General features: G+C 39.8%; 2 protein-coding genes and 1 pseudogene across 2 annotated transcripts in view; 2 read left to right on the forward strand and 1 right to left on the reverse strand.

The window, feature by feature from the left end:
• The first annotated feature begins 14995 nt into the window (after positions 1–14995).
• Positions 14996–17873, forward strand: LOC107652291 (N-formyl peptide receptor 2-like; annotated as a pseudogene).
• LOC100028805 (serine/threonine-protein phosphatase 2A 65 kDa regulatory subunit A alpha isoform) overlaps positions 15990–25308 on the reverse strand; it is a 42895-nt gene continuing 33576 nt past the window's right edge. The window contains exon 15 of the mRNA XM_056796966.1: positions 15990–18907. Coding sequence (XP_056652944.1) covers positions 18888–18907 — 20 coding nt within the window. The 3' untranslated portion in view covers positions 15990–18887. The remainder of the gene's footprint in view (positions 18908–25308) is intronic.
• LOC100028775 (formyl peptide receptor 2-like) lies at positions 24146–25299 on the forward strand. The gene has a single exon (XM_056796968.1). It carries the CDS (start codon positions 24413–24415, stop codon positions 25232–25234), a length of 822 nt encoding a protein of 273 aa, XP_056652946.1. The 5' UTR covers positions 24146–24412; the 3' UTR covers positions 25235–25299.

Raw genomic sequence — 25308 nt, forward strand, 5'->3', positions numbered from 1 at the left:
CCCCTTTCTTATACTCTGTGTGATTCTCCACTTTAAATGTATTTCTTGTAGATAGAATATTGTGGTATTCTGGTTTTTATTCCACTCTGCTATCTTTTCCTTTGGGTAAATTCATCCCATTCACATTCAGTTATGAGTATTAATTGTATGTTTCCCTCCATCTTATTTTCCCCCTGTTTAACTTTCTTTCTCTCTCCTTTTAATCTTTCCCTGTTTGCAGATTTTTTTTCAACCACTGCTTCCCTCAATTACCCCTCATTTTTGTCCATCCCCCTCCTTCACTTATTCCTGCTATCCTTCTATTTCCCTATAGGGCGAGAGTTCTATAGTTGACTAAATATGGGTGTTATTACCACTTAAAATTAATTCTGATGGGAGTTAAAGTTCAAGCATAGACTACCCTGCCCCATCTTTTTCTCCACTGCATTGACTTTTATGTCTCTTCATGAGAAATAGCTTACTGCTTTCTCTCTTTCCTTTTCTCTTCTCTCCATGTATTCCCCTTTTCTGTTCCCGTGTGTGTGTGTGTGTGTGTGTGTGTGTGTGTGTATTTTTTTTTATTTTGGGTGATATCAGCCCATCCTATACAGCTTTGTTCCTGTTTTCTATGTATATTCTTTTTTCATTGCTCTAATAAAGTCCATAAGTATCTTAAGTACTTTATATATCTTGCATATTTTAAGTATCTTTACTCTGTGTGTGTCACCCTGCCTCAAATGTGTTTCTTGTAAACAATATGTAGTAGAATTCTGGTTTTTAATCCATTCTGTTATCTGCTTCCATTTTATGAATGAGTCCATCCTATTCACATTCACAGTTTTGATTAACAACTGTGATTATGATTCACAGTTATGATTAACAACTCCATCCTATTTTCCCCCTTTGAGCCTGTTCTTTTTTCTTTCACTCTGTTCTTCCTCACTGTTTTGCTTTTTACCATCCCTCCCTTACTTCCCTTTTTCACCTATTATCACTCCCCTGCCCTTGTCTTATTCCCCTCTTACTTCTCTATAGGGTAAGGTAGAAATAACAACCAATGAGTATGGTTGTTATTCCCTCTCTGAGCCAATTACAATGGAAGTAAGGTTTAAGCATTGCCCATCACCACCCCTCCACTGAAATAACTTTTCATAATTCTTAAGAGAGATAATTTACCCCCATTCTATCTCTCTCTTCTCTTTTCTCTCATTGTAATCCTTTTTTTCATTCCCCCCTTTTTATTTGCATATCTTTTCATCCTAATCAACTTACTTCCATACTCTATGTCTACTTCTAACTGCTCTACTACTGATAAAAACTTTTTAAGAATTACCAATATACTCTTTCCAAATATTTTTATACATGTAGCATATTGAATATATAGGACTTAGTGAGTCCTTAAAATTTTCTTTTTCTTATTTACCTTTTTAGGCTTCTCTTGAGTTTTGTGTTTGGACACCAAATTTTCTGTTTATACTGGAATTCATCAGGAACACTTGGAAATCTATTTTATGAATGATCACTTCCCACCCCACCCCACCCCTGAAAGAATATACTTGGTTTTTCTGTATAGGTGATTCTGGGTTGTAAATCTGGCACTTTTGCATTCTGGAATATCATATTCCATGCTTTCCAATCCTGTAATATAGAGGTTGCAAAGTCCTGTGTAATCTTGACTGTAGTTCAATGGTATTTGAACTGTTTCTTTCTGACTACTTTCAGTATTTTCTCCTTGAATTGGAGACTCTTGAATTTAGCTTAATATTCCTAGGAGTTGTCATTTGAGGATTTATTTCTGGAGGCGATTTGTAGATTCTTTCAATTTCTATTTTACTCTCTTATGTAGAAAGCAAAGGAAGATTGCAAAAGAATTTTGCAAAATGAACTTCATTTGATTGACAGGGACATGTGACAGAATCACATGGCAACCTGGGTCAAGATTCTAAGGTCTCAACTGAAACAAACAAACAAACAAACAAACCACAGTCTCCTGGAGGAAGCTTTTGGAGATAGCTGGAATTTTCATCTTTTCTGCAAGGTTTTTGGCCCTTTGTAAGATACCAGCTTTACTGGAGAAAAAAAACTGTTTTTACTGGCTGCTGACAACTGGACAGAAGACCAAAGAAGAACCACTTCTCTGCTGGACCTACTTTGGACATTTCCTCTGGGATCTTGGCTCATTTACTGGATTCAGTTTGTGAAGTTCTGTTTGGGGAAAAACTTAACTTATTTCACCTAGATAATCTAGCCATTAGAAAATAATTAAGGAATTTAGGTTTGAGATAAGATTAAGAAATTTTCCTTCTCCCTTGTTACCCTCCTTCCTCTCCCTCTCCCATCAATAAATTTAAAAATATTTATATGTTTTTCCCTTCTCTCTTCCATAACAATACTACCATAACAGTTTGGCAGAGCCAGCTAGGTTATATTTGTTAATTATTGTTAATTCTATGTTTAAAGTATAACTTAAGTATAGTAAAGTGACCTAGAAAGTTCAGTTTAGCCAACATTCTAAAGCCTCTCTGAGCTGCCAGGAGCTGAGGGGGGAGGCCCAACAGAATTCTGTGGGCTAGGCTTGCCTAGGGGAGCCATTTTGACTGCACTACATGCTCCCAACAGCCATCTTGGAGTGGCCATTTGAGGAAAAAAAATTTTGGATTTTTAAATTTTTTAACAACGTGTTTATTATATGTATATTGGACATTGTAACAACACTCATACTGTACTTAATTATTCATTAATGGTTGATGTAAACATGTCATCACACGTGTTAAGCACAATGTTACTGTTAATATAGGAGTACATGGGGCAGCTGGATGGCTCAGTGGATTGAGACCTAGAGACCTAGAGACGGGAGATCCTAGGTTCAAATCTCGCCTCAGACACTTCCCAGCTCTGTGACCCTGGGCAAGTCACTTAACCACCATTGCCTAGCCCTTACCACTCTTTTGCCTTGGAGCCAATACACAGTATTGACTCCAAAGTGGAAGGAGTACCTGCTGTACATCCCTTATGGTATATTTGTTGGTTTCCCTACTATATGTCACCTTATATTGGAATTTGATTGCATGAAACCTATAATGGAAATTAAGTTGATTGATGTATTTGCCTATCTCATGCTCCTGTGTTTGTGTTTGGGAAATGCCTAAAGGTACTGATTGCATGGTTCAAGAAGGATTCTGATTTGAAGGTTATGGTAATCCATATGAGATAGCAACTTGATAATATGGAACCGTTTATAAACAATTTAATTATAAACCTGGGGTATGGAAACAATGCTGATAATAATAACAGCAATGCTATCAATATTAAACCATTAAACAGATTAGAGCAAGAAGAGGCAATTGGAAAAGTTAATCTATGTCCCCTTAGAGATCTACCAATAGTAACCAAGAATGGAGTACACAAAGTAAGAACACTTAAAAGATTTTCCCTAGAGGACCTCAAATCTATAAAGAGGAGAACTCCAAATTTTAGCGATGAACCCAATAAAGTTATTAAGGAGATGCGAAGGGAAATAGAACTTTATGACCTAGATTTTGATGATTTTGCACTCCTTATGAAAGAAGTACTTACAAAGAGAGAGAGAGGAATAAGTTCATTGAGGAGACTAGATCAAACCCTCTTTTGCAAACATGGCCAGAAAATTTAAAGCTTGATACAGCAGATGATGGGGTATATGAAGAACTTATTGAAGCAAGGGATGCTGAATTGGAAGTCATGGGGAGATATACAAAGAGGCCTAATGCTTGGTCCAAGTTTGAGGTTATTGAGGAAAAGGTATCAGAAGCACCTGTGGTTTAACTAGAGAGGATAATCAAGGCAGCTTAAACTCTCCTGGGAATGGATGCACTCAATGAAGGCACCATTGCCTACATTAAATGTATCTTTGTAAAGAATGCTGTGCCAAGGGTTAGGCAATTCTTTAAATCCAACTACCCAATTGGGAAGAAAGGTCACCTATTTAACTAATGACCCTAAAGACAAAAATGATGAAAGAGATTCCATTGTAGAAGATTTAAGCAGCCAAGATATAATAACAACTATAGGCCTAGTGAAAGAAGATCAGGTCCTAGGTGCTATTTCCTTTGTGACAGAATTGGTCACCTATTTAGAGGTTGCAAGTTCAGTAACCAAGTCAGAAGACAAATGAATAGGAATGGTGCTTTTAATAGACAATACAACAATAACTGGGTAACAATTATAATAACTATAATAACAACTGATGGAATAATAATAATAATCAAAACAGATATGTAAATCAATGTCAAAATACCTGCTGCCAAGGCCAACAAACATCAGATCTAGCTACTTTGCAATCATGGGTAAATTCTGGAGCTAGTCCAAAGAACAGCCAGGTAGTAAAGGATGATCAGAAAAAGGGTGTCTGTGCATTATGAAGCTATACCCAAGCTACATATGAAAATGAATCAAGAAATAACAAGTGTGTATAAATGAAAATGAGTTGAGGCTAAATAAATTTTAGTGTAATGAAAATAAGGTAGATGGTGATGCAAATGAATTAAATAATTTGAAAGATAATATAATTAGTGTAAATAATTGTACAGAGAAAGAACATTATAATATAAATTTAATAGAAATACTAATGAATATACAATAAGAGAAATTAATGAAGAATATAAACTGAATAATAATAATGAAATTGTAAATGAGAACAATGATACTAAGATGGAGAATTTAAGTACCAATGAGAGTAATAGAAAAGCTTATGATACAAAATCCTAGGAAAGTAATGTAATTCAAGCAGATATAAGTTTGGATGGACAGGAAATCACTGAGCTTTGTACTGATGTTACTGTGCTTGCACCAGTTCTTGAAACCTCCCAACCTCCAAATAGCACTGAGCCCTATGTTTCTGTAACTATAGAGGATCAGATATATGATCTTTTGGTGGATACTGGAGCCGGTAAATCAGTTTTGCAAAGTCTTCCTAAAGATTGTAAAGCTGTTGGTACTATGGAAGTGATTGGAGCTACTGGAAAACCAGAGAGTAGCAAAATTACAACCTAAGATGATAACTTTAGGTCCTTTATCTGTGGAGCATGCATTTCTTTGTATGCCAGAATGTCCAATGAACCTTCTTGGTAGGGATTTACTTTGTAAATTACAGGCAACGATTCAGTGTACTGACACTGGGGACACTGGGGAATAATCTCTGAAAGCTTTTCCATTGCTGTTCTTAGATTCAGTCAGTACAGAAAATGAGTTGGATTATATCTGTCCTATTCCTGGGGATATCCCTGAAGATTTATGGTCAAAGTTTTCCACAAATGTAGGTCTATTGAAATTAGCTACACCAGTAAGGGTGAGAACCAGGGAAGGACCAGTTCCTTGTGTTCCTCAATACCCTTTGATCTAGCAGATCTATCATTGAGTCCTTAATTCAACAAGGGATCATAATACACCTATACTTCCAATAAAAAAGCCAAAGCTAGATCAAAATGGCAAAATCGCCTACAGATTCATCCAAGATCTGAGAGCTATTAACAATCATGTAATAAAGACACATCCTATAGTACCAAGCCCGTCTGTTATAATCTCATCCATCCCAAGTAAAGCAAGATATTTCACCATGGTAGACTTATGTTCAGCATTTTTCTCGATACCAATTCACGAGGATTCTCAAAAGATCTTTGCTTTTGCATGGGAGAAAGTCCAAGTCAGTGGACTTGGACTCGTCTTCCATAAGGTTTCTGTGATCCCCCAAGTCAGTTCTCACAAATTTTGAATAGAAACCTTAAAACAATAACATTCAAGGAGAGTAAAATACTACATTTTGTTGATGATAACCTCCTAGCATCTCCATCTGCTAAAACATGTTTAAGGGATAGCAAGATTCTTTTGATTGAATTACATAAATGTGGACATAAAATCTCCAAGGCAAAACTTCAGTGGGTATTGCCTCACATTGAATATCTTGGCTTTTTGTTGTCAGAGGGTTCCAGAAGTATCACTCAGAAAAGAATAGCTTATATTCAGAAACTGAGTGCACCTAAGACCAAGAAGCAACTCAGAGCTGTTCTTGGAACAACTGGTTTCTGTAGACAATGGATACCTGGGTATAGTGAAATTACTTAATGTTTAATAGATCTTACCAGGAATACAGAACCAGAACCTCTGAAACTCAAACCTGAACATCTGCACACTTTAAGTAAGCTTAAGGAAGTGATTTTATTTGTACCACCCCTTGGAATTCCAAACTATACTAAACCTTTTCAATTGTTTGTGAATGAGACCAAAAGAATTGCATCTGGTGTACTGACACAGACTCTAGGACAAAGTTATCATCCAATTGGATGCTACAGTTGTCAGCTAGATTCAACTGCTGCTGGTACAGTTCCTTGCCTAAGGGAAGTAGCTGCTGCAGCTGTGTTAATACAAAAGTCATCAGATTTAGTTTTGGGGTATCCATTGACAGTATATTGTTTGCATCAAATAGAAGCATTAATGAGGAAATTTCATACTCAAGCTTATTCCGACCAATGAATATCTAAATATGAAATTATACTTCTAGGTGGTGAAAACATCAAGTTGAGGAGATATAATGTATTAAATGCAGTTACACTTCTTTCTGATTTGCCAAAGAATGGTGAACCATTACATAAATGTGTAGAAGTAGTAGATCTAGTAGATATGCCTAGGATAGATTTAAAAGATACTCCAATTGAAAATATAGACTTGGTTTTATTCACAGATGGTTCTTCATATTTGTAAACTGGAATTCTATGTACAGGTGCTGCAGTTGTCACAGAATTTGAGACACTGTGATATGGAGAATTACCTTCTAACCTTAGTGCTCAAGATGCAGAGTTGGTCGCTTTAAAGCAAGCATGTCTTCTGACTGATGATAAAAGTGAAAATATTTATACAGATTCCCTTTATGCTTTTTCCATGTGTCATGCTACAGAAAAGATCTGGAAACCACGAGGTTTTATTACTGCATAGCTCATGCAGAAATAATAACTGAGTTGTTGGATGCTATCCAGAAGCCTAAACAGCTAGTAAATAATCCATTGTAGAAGTCACACTTATGGTAGGGATCCAATTGCTAAAAGAAATCATAAAGCTGATGTAACTGTGAAATTTGCTGCTAAAAATGCTACAGTGTATATCATGAACTTATCAACTATAGAATCTGATGATCTAGAAAAGGCTTATGTAGACTCAGAAATACAAAAATGGAAGGAAAAGTTTGGAACAAGAAAAGAATATGGTATATGGTTAGCAGATACTGGAAAGCCGCTGTTACCAAAAGACCTGTATACCTATTTGTGTCAAGCCATTCACACAAAAGTTCATTTTGGTACTCAAGCTATAATTTACACAATAAAGAGACAATGGATTGCTACTGGAATAAGTACTGTAGCAAATAAGACATGCTCAAGCTGTTCTGTTCGCCAAAAATTTAATCAAGGGGCATTCAGACAGAAAGGTTTCAATGGTAAACCTTTAGCATATTGTCCATTTGAGAGTCTGCAGATTGATTACATCAGCATGCCAAAAGCTGGAAGATATAAATTTTGCTTGGTAATTGTTGACAGATTGACCAAATGGCCTGAAGCTTTTCCATCAAATACAAATACAGCTAGCTTTGTGGTGAAAGTGTTGATTAAGGAAACTACACCTAGATTTAGAGTACCACTAACCATACACTCTGATAAGGGATCACATTTCACCCAAGACATCCTGAAAAGAGTCTATGAGAATTTAGGAATAACACCAAAATATCATGCTCCTTATCACCCACAAAATTCAGGTCAGGTGGAGCACATAAATAGGAAACTCAAGACTATGGTGGGAAAGATCTGTGCTGAAACTCATCCAAATGGCCAGAGATTCTTCCCATAGCTTTGTTTAACCTACTTATGAGACCAAGAGCAGATTTACATATGTCATCCTATGAAATGCTCTTTGGACATGCTCCACTACAGGCAAAAATTTTTAAGACAGTCTATACATCTCTCTTAGGAAGAGGTTGTCAAATTGATTCTTACTTAAGTACTTTACAACAAAGACTAAAATAATTACATGATATGGGAGTATTAATTCAAACTGGTCCTTTGGATTATTCTCTTCATAATTACAAACCAGGAGATATGGTATGTGTCAAAAATTTTGCTAAAACATCAGCAACACAAGAGAGTTGGTTAGGGCCTTACACTGTTGTTTCTTCATCTTCAGTAAAAGTTTTGGGTAGAGATTCATGGTATCATTGTTCATATATAAAATTAGCACATGGTATTAATAATGAAAATGTACAAATCATAGAAGAAGAAAATGAAGAAGAGATTGAAGAAAGTTAGAATCAGCAGTCAAATTGAGTTTGCAATCAAAAAAATCAGTAAGGAGAGGACCATTCCTGCATAAAAGGATAGAAGTGGACAATGCAGATGAATAGGAGAATTCAGGAATTAATTGACATTTTAAAAGACTGAAAACTTATACATTTTAAAACTTTGGGAAACTTACAATGAAGAGGATTACAAGATAAATGGACTAATGAATTAATACTTTGGGGTAATGTATTATAGTACAAGATAATATAGCACTTATTCACACACAAACACAATATATTTACTACTATGGAATTGTAGAAGAATTCTTCAAGCAAGAGGAGAGGAGAGAAGAGAAGGAAAGATCCAAAGTAGTAGTAAGTATATATTGCATGCAACAGTAACATAACATTAACATAACAGTAACACTGACATTACACTAGCAAAACAACATGACATAACAAAAGTAACAACATAACAAAACAAACATGGTTAGGTTACATTGAATCACTACTTAAATGAGTGAAACAATGTGTAGTTAGGGTACTAACATTGTTATAATTAGCTATAGATAAGTTAGTTACTAACAAAATGTAGTTAGATACTTAGATTTAGTTTAAATATAGAAATGTAGTTAGAAGAATTTTGAACATAGGGATTAGTTAGGATTAAGTAGATAAGAAATGTAGATACTGACTTGCACTACATCATACATCACACAACACAAACAACATAAGATATCACATATTAAAACAAAATTATAAATAAATATGTAAATATATGTAAATAGGGTATGTAGTAGGATTGTAAATTAATTGTATTATAGTATATATGTAACATATATGTAAATGTGAAATGTATATATGTGCATATGTATAACATGCATGTATATAGTGTACGTGTATATATGTGTAAGTTGTGTACTTAGCTCACTTAGATCTATTGTTACATGTATTTGCATAAGTGAGTTTAATGTTTGTTTTGCTTTTCAGTGTAAAACTTATGCAATTTTGTGTTTTTTGTAATTTTCAAAAATTTTTCTGTAAGTTAGATGCTAATGTACTGCAATAGTAGTACAACGTTCTGTATTAGCTGATAAGAGTATTTTGAGTTTGATGTTTGCGCAGAAGTTATGTTCATCTTTTGTTTGATGTTATTTTGTGTGTTTTGCTTTTGCTTCTGTTTGACATTTATACTTGTTCATTATTTAATTCCTTTTCCTTTTTCCTTGTTAAATTCCCTAGAATTGGTTAGTATTAGTTAGATTAAGATAGTTGAGTTTAGGTTGTTTGTTATTTTGGGTAGATATCTTAGTTTAGGTAATTGGTAAGTATTTTAGGTTGTGCACAAATGCCAAAATAGTGTTTTCAATACGATTTATGCTTTGTGCAAAGGGGGGAATGTAGTAAGCAAAGGAAGATTGCAAAAGGATTTTGCAAAATGAACTTCATTTGATTGACAGGGACATGTGACAGAATCACATGGGAGCCTGGGTCAAGATTCTAAGGTCTCAACTGAAAAAAAAAAAAAACAGTCTCCTGGAGGGAGCTTTTGGAGATAGCTGGAATTTCCACATTTTCTACAAGGTTTCTGGCCCTTTGTAAGATACCAGCTTTACTGGGGAAAAAAAAAAAACTTTTTACAGGCTGCTGGCAACTGGACAGAAGACCAAAGAAAAACCACTTCTCTGCTGGACCTACTTTGGACATTTCTTCTGGGATCTTGGCTCATTTACTGGACTCAGTTTGTGAAGTTCTGTTTAGGGGAAAACTTAACTTATTTAACCTAGGTAAGTTAGCCATTAGAATATTATTAAGAAATTTAGGTTTGGGATAAGATTAAGAAATTTTCCTTCTCCCTTGTTACCCTCCTTCCTCTCCCTCTCCCATCAATAAATTTAAAAATATTTATATGTTGTTCCCTATTGTCTCTTCCCCATAACAACCACCATACCACCATAACACCATAACACTTATTCAAGAACAACCATACCACCATACCACCATAACACTTATTCAAGAACAACCGTACCACCATACCACCATAACACTTATTCAAGAACATCAGGGCAGTTTTCTTTAATAATTTCTTGTATTATAATGTCCAGGCTTTCTTTTTTTTTTTAATTTATAAAACCCTTACCTTCCGTCTTGGAGTCAGTACTGTGTATTGGCTCCAAGGCAGAAGAGTGGTAAGGGCGAGGCAATGGGGGTCAAGTGACTTGCCCAGGGTCACACAGCTGGGAAGTGTCTGAGGCTAGATTTGAACCTAGGACCTCCCATCTCTAGGCCTGGCTCTCAGTCCACTGAGCTACCCAGCTGCCCCCATACTTTCTTTTTTTAATCATGGTTTTCAGGTAGTCCAATAATTCTTAAATTGTCTCTCTTGGATATATTTTCCAGATCTGTTATTTTTTCAATGAAATATTTCATGTTTTCTTCTGTTGTTTTTATGTTTGTTTGTTTTTATTTTGTTGTGTTGTTTCTTGATGTCTTATTAAGACATTAGCTTTTAGTTGCCCAATTCGAATTTTTAAGAAATTATTTTCTTCCATGAACTTTTGAGTTTCCTTTTTCATTTAGCTCATTTCTTCTTGCATTATTTTCATTTCTCTTCCCCATTTCCCCTCTGTCTTTCTTAATTGATTTTTGAATCCAATTTTGAAATCCATTTTTGAGCTCTTCCAGAATCTAAGACCAATTCATATTTCTTCTTTAAAGCTTTGCATGTGTTTGCTTTGCTTTCATTGTTCCCTTCTGTGACAGTGCCTTGTTCTTTGTTGCCATAAACATTTTCTATGGTTAGATGTTTTTTCTTGTCTTTGTTTAGTTTCCCAGACCTTTTCTTGACTTTCACTTTTATTTTAAAGTAGGCTCTGTTCTCAGAGAGGATAGGGCACTCTCTTAGGCTTCAGTTCTTCCTTGATGCTACCCTTAACCTTATTTCTGGGTTTCTGCAAGTTTCAGTTTTCCCAAAGTGGTATGATGGCCTGTAGGTTGAAAGCTCTGAAAGCCACCCCCCACTGCTGATTCAATTACACACCCCCCCCCCACTGTTAATGGCTCAAAGTTTAGCCTCAGGCTTGGATAGGGGGTTTTCTTCACTCTGGCTTTGATCACATCAGGTACCTTGGAGACTACTTGCCCTGGCTCTGCCTTAAACTTTGGTAAGGTCTGGGTTCCCATATGCCAACACCCTGGGAACTGTCTTCACTGGGGATCCAGTGGCCTAGCTCTGCATTTACATTGACCCAGAATGCTGCACAGATTGCCTCACACTGGGATTCAGGTCCTTACTACAAGCTTTGGCTGGGGTTCTTGGCCTCACTCTAGGTTTATACAGATCAGGCACATAACACAGACTTCCTTGGGCTGGAATTCTGGACCTTTCTGCAAGTTTGCTTGGAACTTTATGGCATGTGTATTGGTTTGCACTGCTGTTGGCTTACACAGGGTCTCAGGGTCAGAACCTGGAATGGCAGATGTGTGGTAGTATGGCTCGCTGCTGGCTTGCTCCTTACTTTTTGTTGTAGCTTCCTTCTGGTTGTGCTCCCCTCTCATCCCAGTGAATCATATGTTCTCTACCTATCTTTCAAGTTATTCTCTGCATGAAAGTTGCTTCCCTCCACCTCCTTGTTGGTTCTTTCACTCCAGTATTCATTTTATGGTGTTATTTTAAGATTGGTTGGGAGGATTCTCCTAGTAGTTTCAAGTTTTCACTACTTCTTCTCCACCATCCTGGCTCTGCCTCTTCCAGATCAGACCTACCCTTTAAAAAGTTGTTCTCTTCTATTTTGTTTTGTTTTGTTTGCCTTCATTTCCATTTGGTCCATTTTATTCCTTTAGGGATATGAATTTTAGATTTACTCCACCCTGCTTAGTCTTTAGAATTTTTGCCAACAAGAATGTATACACCCCCACTTAAGGATTAAGTGTAGGGGAGGAAGGTCTATGACCCATGTGTGCTAGCAAGTGACAAATCAGAAATAATTGACTGACCCCCTGGGCCATCCAAAGCCAAGTTTAAGCCACCATTGGTACATGTAAGACACAGGAAGTGATGTAAAGAACTGCCTTTATATTTCTCATCACTTCTTGGGAAAGAGACTTGGCGGTGGAACTTGACTCTGGAGGATCTCAAGCATGAGACCTCAGATTGCTTCCCTTAGACTGTCATGTGGTGAGTGCAAGGCTTACTCCCCTTTCCTTGGCTTTTGGAGATACAAGCCTCTGGAGAGGCTAATCTCTTAGGACCTCTTTTCCCTTGGCTTTCTGGAAGCACCAGCCTCTTGAGAGGCCTCTCATCTTGGAAGAGGCCTCGTGGCTGGAAGCTGTGCTAGATTTAATCCTCTGCCTTCCCCTCCCCCCATTTGGCTGGGGCCTTTGAACTCCAGCCTGGTATCTCTCTCTCTTTTTCCTCTCTTTCTTCCTTAATATCTTCACTCTATTGTAAATAAAGCACCATAAAATTCCATTCTGACTTGAGTATTTCATTGAGATTTAGAATTTAAATGCCTGGCGACCAATTAAAAATATATTCAGTTCAACCATAACTTTTACCCCTAACAGGGATTTGTTTCCTTCAATGTATTTTATGCTTCCATTTCCTATGGGCTTGTTTTAGTTTTTAGGGAGTTGATTTCTTCAGTGAAAATTTCCCCCAACTGTTGAGTTTTTCTCTCAATTCTCTTATTATCTGATTCTTTAATTCTTTTCAAGTTCTTCCACAGGGTCTTTTAGGACCTAACATGCTTTCACACTTCCCTTTGGGGCTTCACATGTTTCCTTTTTGGCACTGTCCTCTTCTCAGTTTGCATTTTGATCTTCACTGTCACTAAGGAAACTTTTAAAAATCAGGTTTTTGAGTCAGCTGGGTAGCTCAGTGGATTGAGAACTAGGTTCAAATCTGACCTCAGATATGCCCTAGCTGTGTGACCCTGAGCAAGTCACTTAACCCCCACTGCATAGACCTTACCACTCTTCTGCCTGGGAACCAAAACATAGTATTAATTCTGAGATGGAAGGTAAAAGTTTTTTTAAAAATCAAGGTTTTTTTGCCTTTTGCTCATTTCTCTTGGGTTTCCTCCCCCCCCCCCCATCACTTTATTTATCTGCTAAGGTTCTTCTCTTCTCCTAGGGTAGAAGGAGTACTATTTTAAGCTTGAGGATACTTTTCTCTGGAACTTGGGGGTAGACCCAGCTGCCTTTGTTTCCCATGATGTGTCTGTTGAGGGGATGGCCCTGCTGCCTCCAGTATACCCCTGCTCTTGGCTCATCAGCCACACAATTCCTAGTACCTATATGGATTGGGCTGACTTGAGGTCATGGTGGTTTGTATCCCTGACACTTAACACTTAATACATATATGGTTATTGACTGACTAGTTCCTGATATGTAAGTCTGAGCACCAGCCAGACCCTAGCTGCTTCATTTGGCATCCCTGGTGGTCTTTGTTATTCATAATAAGGTAACTATCAACCCTCTAAAAGTCCCAAATGGAAGAAAAGAGACAAATAGATGACTACACCAGTCAGAAAAGTTTTTTTTTCACTTTGTATAACTTCTCCTGTCTTGTAAATAGAATATTGTGGGATTCTGGTTTTTAATCCATTCTGCTATCTTTTTCTCTTATATACAGCTGGCTTTTTCTTTCAACTATATGTAAACCCCCTGTCCTTGAAGGACAAATAGCCTGAGACTTTCCTACTCAGAGGGAGATGTGGATGTGGATGGCTAAGAGTCCTCTGAATCTTCAACCCTAAAGAGGCAGGAGGAGACTTCAAAGAAAAAGAGAGAGACAAGGTCACTGTAGAAAAACAGGTGAAAGGCAAGGTACAGTCTCCTGAATGTTGGGGAAGATAGTTCCCTCGAGTTTCAGAAATATAGTGTTCTCTGTCAGAGGAGGAGGTGATCAAGAAGATATTTGAGTCTCTGAAGAGATAGTTGCTGGGTAACTAGGGCTAGGCCTAGGACTAGGGTCCAAGATGGGTTAGGGATTGGGAAACCAATCCCAGAGCACCCTAGAAAGGTTGGCAACTTCATGGGGTTTTCTTCTCCCTCCTGACCAGGAGCAGAAGATGTCCAGCAGGATGGGAAACTGATTAGAGAAGAGAAAGTTTGTTAAGGAAACAGGAGGGACAAGGCTAGAGAGGGGCTTGAACCAGGTCCACAGACTAAGTTCTATGTTGGGAAAGAGGACAATGGAGCTTCTCAGATGCTGCTCCATGTCCTACCCTAACTCTTCCACCCACTACCTCAAACAGCACCAAAAATAGTAAATACCCAACATGGAGTTGGGCTTGGACTCTGACTCTAGTAAGCTACTTAATACCTAGGGGATTGGGGAGGAGATGAGCATTGAAATAGATTGGGCCTCAATAGTCCTCATGTTGTAGCATGAGGGGCTTAGATCAAATGATCCCTAAGCAGCTCTGGATCCTAAGACATCTTGGGATCTCTCAGTTGCACTGATCCTAGGGTCCTAGCACTTAAGGGAGGATTCTGGACAGAGAAAGTGACCAGATCCAAATGGGCAGACCAGGGAGAGCCTGGGGCTGGGTAACTGAAAGCCCTGAAGGAAATCCTTGGTCAATGCAAACCCAGTCAACAGGCATTGATGAAGGGCCTACTGTGTGCCAGGAACTGGAGATATAAAGAAAGACAAAAACCAACCCCTGCCCTCAAGCAGTGTAATGTTATTGGTATGTTCCAGGTATGAGGACGATGGAAACCTCCTCAGGGCTCTCTCCAAATCCTTCAGATACCTACTTCTGCCCAGAGTCTACACCATCTGCCATCCACCAGATCCTCTGGATCATCTCTTATCATCTACTGTTTAGCCTTTGTCCTGGGCATAACTGGAAGTGGGCTAGTGTTCTGGGTGGCAGGCTTCCAGATGACTTGCCCAGTCACCACTATCTTGTACCTCAAACTGGCCTCAGCAGACTTTACCTTCACTACCTTTCTGTCCTGCCTCATCATTAGTACTGCCCTTTAACTCCATTGGTCCTTTGGTTGGTTTCTCTAGAAACTCATTAGCTCCCTCTATGTCTTTAATATCTCTGCCAGTGTTTTCCCACTGGCACTCATCTCTCTTGACCACTAGACTTCTGTTCTCTGGCCAGTGTCTGCCAGGAATCAATGAACACCTGGGTGGGAAACCCTGGCTGCTGCAGGGGCCTAGACTTTTGCCCTAACCTTCTCTGTCCCAACTGTCATCTTCAAGACCACAAAAACAGCTAGGACCACCCATTGCTACTCTGACCTTGACCCTTGAATTGAGACAGGAGATGGTGAGGACTACTATGATGCCCTGGCTGAGAGCTACCTCTGATCCCCAGTGCTCAGCTGTTTCTTCCTCGGTTTTGTGACTCCACTAGTCTTCCTCAGTGTCTGCTATTGCCTTATAGTGGCCAGGCTCTGTAGTGGAATGAAGATAGTCAAGTTCAATAGGCCCTTTAGGGTCCTCACAGTCATGGTGGCTGCCTTCTTCCTCTGCTGGCTTCCTTGCCATATGGTTGGCATGACAGAGGTCTCTACCTACCACCATCCATACCACAAAGGTGTTTTGTCTTCCCTGAGCCCTCTTTCCTCTTCCCTGACATTTTTCAACAGTTACCTCTACACTTTGATCTATTTTATATGCCAAGACTTCAGGGAGGGACTGCTCAGATCTGTAGAGAAATATTCATTAATTAATTAAGAGTTCATTAGGAAATAGGGTTAATAAGCAAAATTTATTGATAGGTACATAAGAGAGATGAATGAGTTGGGGTTTCTTTAAATCTGAATGGAATCTCATAAGATGATTGATGTGAGAGAATTTTCCCAAGGAGCTTTGGGAAAGACAGTTGAGCCAACAACTCTCTTTGGGGCTGACCTGGTTCAAGGAAGGTTGTCCAAAGAGTGGCTCTGCAAGTTTGGAAAATCTTGGTGAATTCACATCCTGAAAAACCATCTTAACAGGTCAGAGGAGATTGTTGGGTGCAGTACCTGTGCTTGCCCCAGTAGGTGGCAGCAAAGTTTGACCTATTTGAGTGGAGAAGACAATGGAATTTCTGACCAGCTGGAAATAAATTCTGAGCAGCAAAAAAGATAACCCTGACTTAATCTTCTCTGTTTATAAGCTTATGTTTTATATTAGGATAGATAGCTAAGGATTTGGGGTTTTAGATAATTGGGAAGAGAGGATGGCCTCAACTTTGTCAAGGATGAAGCAGGTCCTCGCAGACCAGATTGGTTTGGGTGGTTATAGAAAGAAGTTTATTAGAATGGGGACCTTAAATAAACATAAGAAATACTTTTCTACTTGTCTTCCTTTTACTTTACCTTCCTGTTAATTGGCCTGGGCTGGAATTCTTTTAGACTGCCTTGAGAAGCCATGTTTCTCAACAGTCAAATACAACAGTCTGTACACTCAAGACACAGGTATTGGTAATACCCATACCGATATCAATAATTAATAAGGGTTTAAAACCCCTTACAACAGTTCCCTGCCAGCTCCTTTGGAGTGGACTCTGAATAAGGTGGTTGTTGTGCAATCATTTCAATTGAATCAGATTCTTTATGACCCCATTTAGGGTTTTCTTGGAAAAGAAAATAGAATGGTTTGCCATTTCCTTCCCAGGTTTATTTCACAGTTGAGGAAACTGAGGCACAGGATTTAGTGACTTGCCCAGTATTAAACAACTGAGTGAGGATTCTGCCCCAAAAGGAACACTCAAAGCACAGTCCCTTCTATTGATGAAGCTGAAACCCAGAGGACATCAAGGGCCCCATCTGTTCAGGCACTTTCACTTTCTGCCTTCAGGTCTCTGATCCATCTTCTGAAAGCCCTATAAGCTTAGAACATTCTTTGTTCCAAGGTCCTTCCCAGCTCTGGCATTCCATTATAGGCAGCTTGGGAGCACAGCAGATAAAGCACAGGACCCAGAGTCAGGAAGAACTGAGTTAAAATCCCACCTCAGATACTTGTCAGTTTAGGGACCATGGATAAGTCACTTAACCACTGTCTAGGACTCAGTTTACTCAACTGTAAAAGGGGAGTAATCATAGCAACTACCGCTTAGGGTTGTTGTGAAGATCAAATGAGACAATATTTCTGAAGTGCTTGGTACAGTGCCTGGCACATAGTAGGCACTTAATAAGTGCTTGATTCCTTCCTTCCATGTCCTACTTCTGACATTTTGTTTTGTGAACCTTCCCACTTCTGGCATTCTCTGTTTGGTCTCTCCCAGGTCTGGCATTCTGTGTTTTCTGAGTCATTCCTGCCTCTGAAAATCTGAGTTCGAATCTCCTTCTGGTGCTGAACACAGAAGGATGAGTCCTGTGTTGTTCAGGACCCCCAACCTCTGGCATTCCATGTTCTGTGTCTCTCAGTAGATGATAAACACATTGAGTGATCAAGGACAGAAAGTGATGACAGGTTAGATCCCAAGTGCAAAGCACACAAGCTGTCTGGCTGCCACCCTAAATCTTTTTTAGGAAGTTGCCTTCCTTTAATCCCCAGTTAAGCATCTCTGTCTCCTAAACCTGCCTTTAGACGCCCTGGCTTCGTCTTGTACAAGGTTGCTCCCGGTATGCCTTTGGGGCCCAGAAATGAACAAACCCACCATGAAATCATCAGGTTCCCCACCACAAACATTGGCCTCTGCTGCACGCTGAGTACTGCTTCCCTTTCCTTCCGGTCCTGTTTCTCCGGCCTTCCCAACAGAAGGCAGGGAAGGGGAGTGGGAGGGGAGGGTGACACACCTCTGCCGGGACTGTGAAGTGAATAGGGACTCACTCGAACACAAGAGTACCAGAGGCTCAGACTTAGAACACAGCCACAGGAGCAATGTGGGAGGGATGCTGGAAAAGTGGTGCCTATGTGGGTAGCCAGTGAAGGCACTGCAGCCTTCATAAAGGGTCTGTATCTTCACAGATATGCTAGCTAGAGACTAAAGAACACAGGGCCGGTACCTCCACTGCAGCGACATCTGGTGGCACACTCAAGTATTTCTTTCTCCTGAATCAGTTCCTTGAAGGACAATTAACCAGTGAGTGATGGTGCTACCTCCTAATAAGCTTAAGTAAGGTAGAAATGGAAATATCAGCATGTGTCACATATGGAGATACCTCTGAATTATCACAGCACTATAAAAATGGAATGACATACTTCTGCTAGTAGGATTTGCCCCTCAATGGCAGGTTTTTAGGGGAGGTTGGATGACCACTGGTAAGGTGTGTGGCCGGGGCTTGTCTAACACTGGAATTCTGCAATTCTTCCATAGTAGATGAATACAAAAATGAGCCGCTTTTTAAAGATTAGGATGTTAAATGCCAAAGATTAGAATGAGTTGGGAATGTGTTGAGGAACACCAAATTAAAACCAAATAAAAAAAGCTTTTTTTCATTGTAATAACAGAAGAAAAAGATTTTTCAAAGGACCAATACCAATGGTATACATAGATGTCAAATGGGCAGGGCAGAAAGAGATCTGGCTCCTACTCAGAGAACCCAAGTTCAACTCCTGCCTCAGAAACTTACCCATGGGCAAGTCATTTAATCTCTCCCGGCTTCAATTTCTTCATCTGTAATATGAAGGGGTTAGACTCAATGGCCACTCAAGTTCCTTCTAGCTCCAAGTCTCTGATCCTAATAAGTGAAGACAGAAAAAAGGCAGAGATGTCTATCTTTATTTGACTTCTGTATTCTCTGCCAGGAAGAATGTACTTTTAAAATGGAAAGAAAAGGGGGGGAATGATGAGAGAAATTCATAACCAAGATAAGAAGGAAGATAGTAAGAAAGCTCTAAGCTGCTTTAGATAAGTACAAGTCATTGGGCCCAGATGAACTCCATCCTTGGGGTCTGAAAGAATTAGCAAATAAGATTGATTGCCTTGCCACTGACAGTGATCTTAGAACCACTGTGGAGAATGGGAAAGGTTATTTCAGAACTGGAAGGAGCCAACTATCATCCCAATTTTTTGGGGGGAGATGAAATCAATTGATTTTCAGTTCTGAATTTCCTCCACACATCCATCCCGTCCCATTCTCATTGAGAAAACAAGAAATTCTCCATCATATATGTGAAGTCATGCAAAACATGTATCCATACTGGCCAAAAAAAAAAAGACAAGAAAAATAAAGCAGAGAATAATATTCTTCAGTCTGCATTTAAGAGTTCATCAGGTCTCTCTCTCTGGAGGTGGATGACATTTTTCATCATGAGTTCTTTGGAAATGTCATGGGTCATTGTATTGATCTGAGTAACTAAGTCTGCCTCTTTTATTTCAGTTGAAGCCTAATAGATTCTGTTCCAGCCTTCTTTTAACTCTGAATGTGCCTTTCTGGTTGGATTCTGGTTTTTAATCCATTCTGCTACACATTTCCATTTTATTGGTGAGTCCATTCCATTCACATTCATAGTTATGATTGCTAACTGTGTATTTCCCTCTAGACTAATCTCTTCTGTTTAATCTCATCTTCTCATCTTTTTTTTAACTGTCATCAAAAGTTTGTTTTGCTTCTGAATAATGCCTCTTTTAATTTACTCCACCTATTATCATTCCTCCTTTCACTTATTACCTTTCCCTTTTGTTTGTGTCTTGAGCTTCCCTATCATTAAGGAACATTTTCATGGTCAGGTTCTTTTTTGTTATTGTTGTTTGCTCATTTTTCCAAGATATTTCTTGACTTTGGACTTTGTTAGCAGTGGGTTCTGCTTATTGCTAGGTGGGGGGGTTTCTATACCAAGCTTCAAGCTGGTTCACTCTTCTGATTTCACAACTAGTTCTGGAGGCTTATAAGTCTTAGGTTCTGTCAAGGTGGTGTGATATAGTAAGATGTGTGGTCACTGCTTTCTTGGTCTGCACCCTGGTCCTTACCCAAGTATAGCCCCTATTCCCTTGAGACCACAAGGATTCCTCTCTGCCCTGGAACTGCAACCCTGAACTAAGTAGTTGGCAATGCAGTTGCCAAATGGCATAGCCTCTATACCCTTATGATCTCTTTCTGACCAGGTGCTGAATCTCTTTACCATCTCTGGGTGGTGAGGGCTTCCTCATTATTGCTAATGGCTATTTCCAAAGCCCATAGCTGCCTCACAGTGCTTCTAGTCAGCCTATACCCCAGTATAACAGACTTCTCCTTCTGTTCTCCTAAATTGTCCTAGGAGGGAAAAATGTTTCACTTTAGCCTTTTGTTGCTTATAACACTTTAGAATTTGATTTGATGCATTATTTTAGTTACTAAGAGAAGAATATTGGAAGAATTCAGTGAGAATTCCCTTTCTACTCCACCATCTTGGCTCTACCTCATCATTTTTCAAAAAAAAGGAAGAGAAGAAAGTTCTTAAAGTCTCAAAGAGTGAATCCAATGTCAATAACACATTAAAAATACACAGAATGGGTTCAAATCTGGTTTCAAACCCTTCCTAGCTGTAGGAGCAAGTCCTGAGCAAGTCACTAATCCCCAGTTGCCTAGCCATTATCATTCTTCTGCTGTGGAATTAATACTTAGTATTTATTCTAAGAAAGTAAGGGTTTTTTTTTCCCAAAAAAACACACAGAGTATCCAAAGAGTTTCAGAAGGGGAAACAAAAATGTGATAATTTTGTTACTTCATCATTAAATTTAATACATACTTGAAAACTGTATATAGCAGAAGTTTACATATTCACATACAGTTACATGTTTTTTCTCTTATTAAAATATTTTATTATATATTCTCATTTATTTGTATAGTTATTTATATGCATATATGGGTATTTGTGTATATATATGTATATATATACACATGTGTGTGTATCTGATATATGTAGATACTATATAAGGTGGCTAGCTGGAATGTGGTATGCATAGATATAGATATAGATATAGACTAATATAGATATAGACCTTGATCAGTGATGGTGAACCTATGGCATGCATGCCAAAAAGGGCACACAGAATCTTCTCTGTGGGCATGCCTGGAATCACCAGCCAGAGTTCATTACTAGAAAGCCAGAGGGGCTCAAGGTGGAGCTCTTCCCTCCCCTTCCATGTGCCTGAAGACATTCCTCACTTCCTTCTGCCCAGCAACCCAGGAGAAGCACTTCCTCCCTCCTGGTCTGGGATAAGGTGCTGGGGGGAGAAGGGGGATAGGGCTTACATCCTGTGTGAAAGTGTGACACCGACAGCAGCCTGTTGAGTTTGTTGTGAAGGTGATTCCTGTGGTGGGGTTGGAGAGGAGCTAAGTTTGAGGGGAGCAGAGTTCACAGTATGGCACATAGCTGGAGAGGAGCAGAGCCCTGGGGCTACTCTCCTCCCCCTCTCATCATCTACCTTTCTACCCAGAAGCCCAAAGAAAGTTTGTCCTCCCTCCCCTGTCTAAGATAAAGGGGGTGCTGGGGGATGGGGTCTGGTACTCTGTCTCTAAAAGGTTTGTCATCACTGACCTAAAATAATTTGTGATCCAATCAATCTTTCCAAGGGAGAATATGATTATCTACCTTTTGAAGAGATAAGAGGCCTATGGATATATACTCATTCCATAATTTTTAAACTGTTCTACCTATCTGGCCCTGCTGTTCTCTCCTAAGGATTTAAAAATTGCTTCTCATTGAATCTCTTTTCCTTCTCTACTTTGTGGTGGTGATGGTGCAAGAGAAGTAACACTATGTTTAGAGTCTTTCTCCCACCCATTCCTCCCCTTCTTGCCTTTGTTTCTGGACAAAGTAGCCATTCTACTCTTCCCTTTCTCTTCTAAACTCACTGTAATCAAGCATTTACCCTCAGTATTCAACAGATAATGCTCTCTCCATAATTACCTAGGATTACATAATCTCCAGATTGAATGGCCTTTTCTCAAACTTTATCTTCCTTGGAAAGCCAGCTATCATGGGAGAGATAAGGTTTAGATCAACATCTCACACTCTACACCAAGATAAATTCAGAATGGGTGAATGACTTAAATATAAAGGAAACTATAAGTAAATTAGGTGAACATAGAATAGTATACCTGTCAGATCTATGGGAAAGGAAAGATTTTAAGACCAAGAAATAGATAGGGAATATTACAAAATGTAAAATGAATAATTTTGATTACATTAAATTAAAAAGGTTTTATGCAAACAAAGCCAATGCAACCAAAGTTAGATGGGAAGCCACAGATTGGGGAAAAATCGTTATGACTAAAACCTCTAACAAAGGTCTAATTACTCAAATTTATAAGGCACTAAACCAATTGTACAAATCATGTCATTCCCCAATTGACAAATAGGCAAGGGACATGAACAGGCAATTTTCAGATAAAGAAATCAAAACTATCAATAAGCACATGAAAAAGTGTTCTAAATCTCTTATAACTAGAGAAATGCAAATCAAAATTACTCTGAGGTGTCACCTGACACCTAGCAGATTGGCTAATAAGACAGAAAAAGAAAGCAATAAATGTTAGAGGGGATGTGGCAAAATTGGGACATTACTGCATTGCTGATAGAGTTGTGAATTGATCCAACCATTCTGGAAGGCAATTTGGAATTGTGCTCAAAGGACTTTAAATGACTGCCTGTCCTTTGATCCAGCCATACCATTGCTGGGTTTATACCCAAAGAGATAATAAGGAAAAAGACCTGTACAAGAATATTCATAGCTGCGCTCTCTGTGGTGGCAAAAAATTGGAAAATGAGGGGATGCCCTTCAATTGGGGAATGGCTGAAGAAATTGTGGTATATGTTGGTGATGGAATACTATTGTGCTCAAAAGAATAATGAACCGGAGGGATTCCATGTGAACTGAAGCTACCTCCAGGAATTGATGCAGAGTAAAAGGAGCAGAACCAGGAGAACATGGTACACAGAGACTAATAAACTGTGGCACAAATGAATGCAGTGGACTACTCTCAAAGCTGGGAGGGACCTGAGAACACAGAATATCCCATGTCAGTGCTCAGAAAAACCTTAAAACCATGTCAAGGATGAGAGGGACCTTGAGACAATCACTGTCAGAGCTGTAGTTGGAACCTGCTGAATGTCAGGCCTGGAAAGGGCTCTAAAACTTAAGAGCATGGAAAGTCAGAGCTGGGAGGACACTTAGAACATGGAATGTCAGAGCTGAGAATCCACTTTGAGCAAATTATGTCAGAGCAGGGAAGGACTCTAGAACTTAGTGTCAGTACTTCAACAGGGGCCAGAAAATGGAATAATAGAGCTAGAAGGGCCCATGGAACATAAAATGTCAAGAGCTGAGAGGCCCATTAGAACTCCCATGGAGAGCTAGGAGACCTTTAGAAAATAAAATTCGAGAGGAGGGAAATAAAGCTCTACTTTGGAATTTGGGGTCCAGAGGACATGCCCCTGGCAAGAGAGAGAACACTGTAACTTGGGGGTGGGGGGGAGTAGGTCACTGACTCAACACTCCTGTGGGAGAGAAGCAGGGGGCAGACAGACAGGATACAGCCCAGAAGGAGTCATTCCCCCACACTACCATCTTGTGGCTCCAGCTTTAACTGGCCACCTTGTTTTGTTTCCCCCTTGAAGTATCCACACAATTCCAGGCTCTAGTCAATGTTGTATCACTCATCCTTGGCATGGCCTGAAGGGGAGGGGCTGGAGAAAATCAAACAGAGAATATCAGGGCTGGGAAGGACCCTGGAGATCATCTGAACCAACTCCTAGCCCTTATCTGTAGCATGAGGGGGTTGGACCAAGTGATCCTAACCATCTCTGGATCACAGGACATCTTGGGATCTCTCAGTTGAGATCACAGAACTAAAGACCTTGGTAACCATCCATTTCAGCAAACTCATTTCACACTTGGGAAAACTGAGAGCACAACTCAGGATTCCCTGAGGTAAATACAGCAGGCTTTATAAAGAAGAGTCATGTGGGAACTCTGACCCTAAGAACACTGATTCTAGGGTCCCAGCACCTATGTATGAGAGGAGGGTTCTGGGCAGGGTCAGTCCTGGGGAAAATGCCCAGAATCAAATGACCAGACCAGGGAGAGCACAGGGCTAGGTGGCTAGAAGCCCTAAAGGAAATCTTTGGTCAATCCAAACCAAGTCAACAGGCATTGATGAAGGACCTACTGTGTGCCAGGGCAAAGAAAGACAAAACCAGTCCCTGCCCTCAAGCAGCTTCCAATCTAATGTTATTGGTGTGTTCCAGGTCTAAGGATAATGGAGAACTCCTTGGGGCTCCTTCCAAATGCTTCAGACATCCTCTTCCCTGAGGAGCCTTCACCATCTATCATTCACCAAACCTTCTGGACCATCGCTCTCATCATCGACTGTTTAGTCTTTCTGCTGGGCATAACTGGCAATGGGCTGGTGATCTGGGTGACAGGCTTCCGGATGACTCGCATAGTCACCACTGTCTTGTTCCTCAACTTGGCCTCAGCTGACTTCGCCTTTATTGCCTTCCTGCCCTTCATCATCATCACTACAGCCCTGCAACCCCATTGGCCCTTTGGTTGGTTCCTCTGCAAACTCATTAGCTCCCTGCCTGTCTTTAATATGTCTGCCAGTGTCTTCCTGCTGACACTCATCTCTCTTGACCGCTGTGTCTCTGTCCTCTGGCCAGTGTGGGCCAGGAATCACCACACACCTGCCCGGGCAGCCATGGCTGCTGTAGGGGCCTGGATTTTTGCCCTGGCTATCTCTTTCCCAACAGTCATCTTCCAGACTACAGACACAGAGGATGGGAAAACCTTTTGCTACTCTGACTTGGACCCCTGGAATGAGACAGGAGCTGATGAAGCCCTGTATGATGCCCTGGCTGAGAGCCGCCTCTGGTCCCTGGTGCTCAGCCGATTCTTCCTTGGTTTTGTCATCCCTCTAGTCATCATCAGTGTCTGCTATGGCCTTATAGCAGCCAGGCTCTGCAGTGGAATGAAGATGGTCAAGTCCAGTAGGCCCTTCAAGGTCCTCACAGCTGTGGTGACTGCCTTCTTCCTCTGCTGGCTCCCTTATCATGTGATGTCTATGAGGGACATCACATGATGTCCAGGGAGATGTTCAGGGAGAGACTCCTCAGAACCCTGCCAGCTGCCCTGGAGCGGGCTCTCAGTGAGGAA

This window comes from Monodelphis domestica, chromosome 4, assembly GCF_027887165.1.
Source record: "Monodelphis domestica isolate mMonDom1 chromosome 4, mMonDom1.pri, whole genome shotgun sequence".
Lineage (NCBI taxonomy): Eukaryota > Metazoa > Chordata > Mammalia > Didelphimorphia > Didelphidae > Monodelphis > Monodelphis domestica.